Below are 6,524 nucleotides of genomic sequence, written 5' to 3' on the forward strand. Positions count from 1 at the left end.
GATGATCCCTCCACTTCAAGAATGACAACTGACAGGCATAGTGGTGCACGCCTTTAATCCCAGCACTCGGGAGGCAGAGGCAGGTAGATTTCTGAGTTTGAGGCCAGCCTGGTCTACAGAGTGAGTTCCAGGACAGCCAGGGCTATACAGAGAAACCCTGTCTCGAAAAACCAAAAAATAAAAAAATAAAAAAAAATAAATAAAAATAAAAAGGGAAGTGGTCGTAGGGGCGGATGTATCCTACGTTAGGACATACTTGTCTCAGACTCACGAGGGCCTGGGGTCAGTCTCCAGCAGGGCAAAACAAAACAAACAACCTGAAGGAAAACAATTTTATACTGCTTATATCTGACACTGAAATAGTCAACTAGGCACACAAAACATAAGGTGTGCTACGGGCAGAGAGAGACCTCTTCACGTGAAAACCCTGAGGCCCCAGAGATCTACACCCCTTTAGTACCAAATCCCACTACCCACCTGTCTAACTGCAACTGGAAGAGGACAGTTTCCAGGAGAAGGAAGCAAGCTTCTAGTGGGTAACGAGAGGGAAAGCATTTGGCACTTCTTCGTGGGGTGTCTTTTGCCTCTGCCCTGCATATCTGTTCTATTAACCAAAGCCCTTTCCCCCACTGAGTCCCTCCTACCACCCCTTGAGGTCCTGAGTCATCATTTTAATTACCCCCAAGGAGGTTTAGCACCGTGCAGGCCCTACAGCTCTCTACTTCCCAATGCACTGCTCAGCGATGGCCCGTGGAGTTGTGATCCTCCTGTGTGGCTGGGGTAAGCCTTACAGCAGGGCAGGGGGTCTGTGGGTCTGCCTGGCAGGTTAACTGGGCACTGTTGGGCATCTCCAACAGCTCTGAGGAATAGTCAAGGACAAGGCAGGGGCCTGAATCAAAGGGAGGATAGGTAACTTGCCTTCATGAGCAGTCTGTGAGCAGAGCAAATGGCCGAGGCACATATACAGAGGTATATAGGAAAGGATGCAGAAGCCAGGGAGGAGATAAGGTTGGATCCCACCTCCCAGGACCTGGGTGTTCTTCAAGTCTTGACTTCCAGTAGGTAGGTCTCACTGCTATCAAGAGAGTAGACCACAATTTGCAGTTTGTATTGGGACCACTTTCATGTGTCATTTAAAAATCAGATTCATACAGAAGCTCAGATTTGTGGCTTCTCTTTAGAGATGTCAGGTCTGGGTACTGGGCCTGCTCATGGATGCGCCCTTAGAAATAGCTCTGTTGGTTCTCTGCTTTCTGGTGCCTGCTGACTTCATCCTTCCATGAGGGGTTCAGTCTGGCTAAAAAGGGGAGAGGCAGGAAAGAGCATTGAGTCCCAGTTCTCCAAACATCTGCACTCCAGGTTCATGTGTCTCTCTGGCACCTTCTCAGACAAATAAGCATTTTGGAGTGTTCTTGTTCTTGACTTCGTGGAGTAGACTCCAGAATCCAGAGACGATTGGGAATTCTGGTAGGGAGGAAAGATGGCTGCTTAGGGATATGAGGGAGCAGAAAGACTTTCTGAAAGGTAGAGACCCACGGAGGCTCTGGGCTTAGTCATCAGAAAGGGGAGTGCGACTTAAGGATCAGGAGAGCATGCTGAGATCCTGCACGCACTAGCAAGTGGCTGTCATGTTGAGGGGAGCTGAGTGTAGAGCCTAGCATGTCCAAAGCTCTAACTCAGTCTCCAGCCCCAGAAGAGGGAGTGAGGCATTCCAGAGCTAACACAGTAGATGGTCTAATTTCAGATCCTAACGTCCTTTGAAATGGCTTGGAGGGGACATTTCCCTGAACTGTTGCCATCTATGATGGGTTTATTCATTGTTTTGTCTCTTTGAGACAGGGTTTTGTGTGTCTCTCTGGCTGGCTGGAAACACCCTAGGTCAACCAGGCCATGAAATTTACAATACCTTCATGAGCCTGCCTCCCAAGTGCTGAGATGAGACGCATGAGCTACCACATCTGTTGGGTGCTTTTATTGGTTTATTTTTTTAAGTGTTACATCTTTATTTAGTTTGTGTGTGTGCACGTGTTGGGGGCGCTCAGGAGTGTGGATGTGGTATTCAGGTGAGAGTCAGAGGATAACTTACCGAGTTAGCTCGCTCCTTCCACTATGGGGTCAATCCCTGGGGTTGAATTCAGGTCATCAGACTTGGTGGCAGCTGAGCCATCTCATTGGCCTGGGTTTTGGTTAATTTTGAGGGAGGGAGGAGGATGAGGACCACCCAAATGGCTAGCCTAGAACCACAGTGGAGGTGCAGTGGGAGGAGATGGGGTGGTTCTCTTGTGCAGCTGACATCCAAAACTGGAGTGGGGTGGAGTATCAGGAGACCAGGAGATCCCTGGGATTTGGCTATGTTGATGGCTTCCAACCTTCCTACTTGTACTCCCCAGCCCTGGCTTCCTGTCATGGGTCTAACCTGGATGTGGAGAAGCCTGTCGTGTTCAGAGAGGATGCAGCCAGCTTCGGACAGACTGTGGTGCAGTTTGGTAGATCTCGGTAGGAAGGCCCTGTCAACTCCCTGTAGCTTTCAGGTCATGTAGGCAGGTAGCTGCTGGTGATAGCTGGGAGAAATGCACTTTGGGTAAGAGAGAAGTCCTTCTATGTCTCTTTTGGGGGTTCCTGACACCTTCATTTATTGTTAATGGGCCCAGAAAAGGCCATCAAAGTAGAGGTAAGACCTGGCCTTGAACAGGAGCCTTTGAACCTGCCTCTAACGGGGGCATCTCTGTGTGTGTCTGGTGTAACCACACCACACCCACACTTGATTCACCCACAGTTTAGTGTTCTAGTCTCAGGCTCCTAGCATTGCTTATGCTTTCACCTCCACATTTGTGTTTTGGAAGGAAAGAATGGAATGCTGGGAGTTGGAGGTCTTAGCCCACCAAAGCCACTTAGCTCCCAGCGTCTCTGCAGAGCTCCTCCATTTCTGCCTGGTGGCCACTGTGCTGTCCTCTTCTGGCATGAGCCAGGCATGGTTAAGGTTGATGAAGTTACCCCAAAAGTATTTAGAGCTTGAGGAATCGGGGGAGGGGTGCTTAGAAACCTCCAAGAGACTAGGAGACTCAGGGAACTCCTGTTCTTTGGTCCTAGAAATGAGGACCAAAGGATTTCAAGTCACTTGTGACACAGGTATAATCAAAGTGTGAGAGGCCAGGGAGGCGGGGAGCAAACCCAGGCAGGGAATTCCAGGCCCTGCCACAGAGGTGCTAGCAGAGTCAACAGGGAGCCACAGAGATCCCTGAGTTCTGGACGCACAGTCGCACAGTCGCCTCTTCGGCCAGCTGGCAGTCCGGGGAGGTGAGAAAAGGCTTCAGGCCCAGACTCTAGATTCCAGGGTTTGCTTTTTTTTGTTTGTTTAAAATCTAACACTAGTGCACGAATCTAAAGGATCCAACTAAAAGATACTTTTACACTCATGCTTCTTGCTTGCCGGCACAGCTGCTGTTTAGATTAACAAGAGTCCTGTCCCAGCAGACCCACCCTACCTCCGCTAGACACCAACACCAAAGGTAGCCATTTTATCCTCACATCTATCACCAGAAAGAAGTCTGTTTTAAGGCTCAATTGGTAATTTTCTGATTGCTACAAACCTGTGTTTGTCCTGACTTTAAAAACAAAAACAAAAAACACAATGGAAACAGGAAAAACACCAAGTTTCTATAGAAACAAGAGGTCAGCAAAGAAGAGTCACGTTTGCTCCTCTTTGTGTCATCCGGTCACAAACCCTGGAGTCACCTGGGGGCAGTGTGGTGGGGGGGGGGCGCGGGAGGGTTGCCTCAGGGAACTCTTGTCTCCCCTGAATTATGGATGTCACACAGAATTGTAACATTCTGTCAAGTTGAGAGAAGGACCTTTAGAAGCTTATTGACTTAAGGCTTGCTTGGCCGATGAAAAGACACCAATATTTAATTAATTTTCTCATTTGGGTCAGGAGACTGTTCGTAGTGATAAAATGTTTCCAGTTTAAAAAAAATAAAAACCCTTGGGGTGTTTTACAAGTAAACTATTTACATTTCTATCATGAGAATTAGATACAGAGTCTCATATAATCGTGTTAAATTGTCCAATTTAAATTACTAACATTATATTTACATCTTTTCTAGTTGGTTATAATCACTTTGCTTGCAAAGCTTATGACCTCAGGAGGTTGTTCCATTTAACTCAATGGGACTAATTCACAGGTGGCTCAGAATGTTAGTTAGAGTCATAAAGTGATGGGAAATGTCATTTTGGTGCAATTTTTTTTTTGAGGGAAAATCCAAACTAGTTATTCACTCAGATACACACATATCTACACATTCGTGCATATGAAAGAATGCACATATATATGTGCATGCACATAAAAACCATGCCAGTGAGCACCCCTTACACACATGTGGATAAAACATAGGACTGGTTTCTAAACAGCCCTTCGAGAAGCCCAGACCTTCCCCACAAAGTCTTACATCCTCATGGCAAGACGATTCCTTGTACTAAGTGTGCCCCAGTTCCTACTCCGACTGTGTATTGTGATTGTTCCTCTAGACTCGTGGTGGGAGCCCCTCTGGAGGTGGTGGCAGTCAACCAAACAGGACAGTTGTATGACTGTGAGCCTGCCACTGGCATGTGCCAGCCCATCTTACTGCACAGTGAGTGATTATCCTGGCTCTCCTAATGTGTTCCTCTTAGTGGATTCCAGCTAAGACTATCCCCCTCCATGAAGTTGTGTGGCTGAGTGTAACTATGTGTACCTGCCTTCTCAGTTCCCCTAGAGGCAGTGAACATGTCCCTGGGCCTGTCTCTGGTGGCTGACACCAATAACTCCCAGTTGCTGGTGAGTTCTCTGGGTCACAGAAAGGTCGTGAGAGGCATGGCAGGGACTGGAGGAGGCTGGGATTAGGAATGGGAGTTGGGGAGGAAGACTATGGCCTGGAAGCAATGCTCACAGAGATGGCCCCTGTTTTCAGGCTTGTGGTCCAACTGCACAGAGAGCTTGTGCAAAGAATATGTATGCAAAAGGTTCCTGCCTCCTTCTGGGCTCCAGCTTGCAGTTCATCCAGGCAGTCCCTGCTACCATGCCAGGTGGGTTTGTTGAAGAAGAGGCTTCTGGGGAGCAGAGCTGGCTTCCTGTGGTTAGAGAATTAGGCCTTCTCCTGCTCCCTTCTGGAGGGCTGCCTGTGGCTTAAAAGAAGCCTTGGCAAGCCTAAAAGATGGGTGGGAGCACATTCTGGTTAGCAAAGAGGACAGGGACTCCCAGTTGGCTGTGACTGGATCAGAAGAGAGCTTGCGTGCTGGCCAAGCAGGGTGTGAAGGTCTCACAGTTGCTACAGTTGTCCAGACACTCCTCGGATTTCCTCTTTTGGCAAAAACCTATCTTAAGGAAGGGAAATCCATGAGGAAGACAGTGTGGGTGGCTCCTGACTAAGTCGCCAAGACTCTCCAAACTCTCTCTCTATGTGGGGTGGGGGTGGGGATGACAGAGCTGCAGAAAGTGTGATGCACAGTTGTGGGTGTGCCAACATTGTCCATGGAAAAAAATGGGGCCTTGGTGTTGTCTCATTGAGAGTCAGTCTGCATAATGGTGATGTATCTAGGTTCAAGCTTTTTCATGTACCCAGGTGATAACACCTTTCTTTGGGCTTTAGCTTACTCATTAATAAAATAGGGTGAGTGTTCATGTAGCTATAAAGATGAAAGGGTTTAAGGTACACAAAATGATTGGATCTCTGCCTGGCACATAGCATGTGATGACCCTGATTAGTAATATTCTGTCACACAACTGGATTTGCATTGAGGGGAGGGTACAGATAAAGTGCCTCATCTCTAACCTATGAATAGAAACCAGGGGCCATACAGGATGCTCTGTGAGAGCAATGCTTTATACTGCAGAGGCCATGATGCCACCAACAGTCAACATCTCATCCATGTTAGAGCAGCAGCAGCAGCAGCAGCAGCAATGACACCAGCCCACAGAGGTCATTGTCTCTTCATAGATGTCCCTGGATGTCACAAAGTTGGCTGCCAAGAACATAGGAGCATAAGCTAGGTACAAGAGAGGCGGGTTTGGTAGAGTTGGAAAGAACTGTCTACCATCTGGGACCAGGAAGTGCTGGGTGCTGGCAGTGGGGGGTGGGGTCCTCCTCTGGTTGCCTCTCTATAAGGCCGATGGCTGGTGGGTAGCTTTAACTGGTGAGAAAACCACCATCAGAGGGGCCCCACTGATAGATGAGGCCACAGAGCTCAGTCAACCTCCACCTGGTTGGTTTATTGCTTTGCGAGATAACCAGCTCTATTCAGGCACTTGCTGATGGAGAGGATACATTTAGTCCTGCTGCAACTTGATATCCCAGAGATGGATGGTACCCAAGGGAGGCTTCCCCATCTAGGAGGTGATGGGGAAGGGTAATGCGAGGAGAGAGATTTGTGATGGTGGCATTGGGAGGAGAGGAGGGAGGTGAGGGCTTTGATCAGGATGTAAAGTGAAGAAAGAAAGAAAGAAAGAAAGAAAGAAAGAAAGAAAGAAAGAAAGAAAGAAAGAAAGAAAG

The 6,524-nt window shown here is 48.1% G+C and overlaps 1 protein-coding gene across 1 annotated transcript in view; it reads left to right on the forward strand.

Annotated features, from left to right (window-relative positions):
- Positions 1-728: 728 nt before the first annotated feature.
- Positions 729-6,524, forward strand: part of LOC110297916 (integrin alpha-D) — a 29,624-nt gene continuing 23,828 nt past the window's right edge. Inside the window, exons 1-5 of the mRNA XM_021167020.2 lie at positions 729-780; positions 2,391-2,496; positions 4,525-4,628; positions 4,743-4,813; positions 4,947-5,061. Coding sequence (XP_021022679.1) covers positions 729-780; positions 2,391-2,496; positions 4,525-4,628; positions 4,743-4,813; positions 4,947-5,061 — 448 coding nt within the window. The remainder of the gene's footprint in view (positions 781-2,390; positions 2,497-4,524; positions 4,629-4,742; positions 4,814-4,946; positions 5,062-6,524) is intronic.

Source organism: Mus caroli, chromosome 7, assembly GCF_900094665.2.
Source record: "Mus caroli chromosome 7, CAROLI_EIJ_v1.1, whole genome shotgun sequence".
Taxonomy (NCBI): Eukaryota; Metazoa; Chordata; class Mammalia; order Rodentia; family Muridae; genus Mus; species Mus caroli.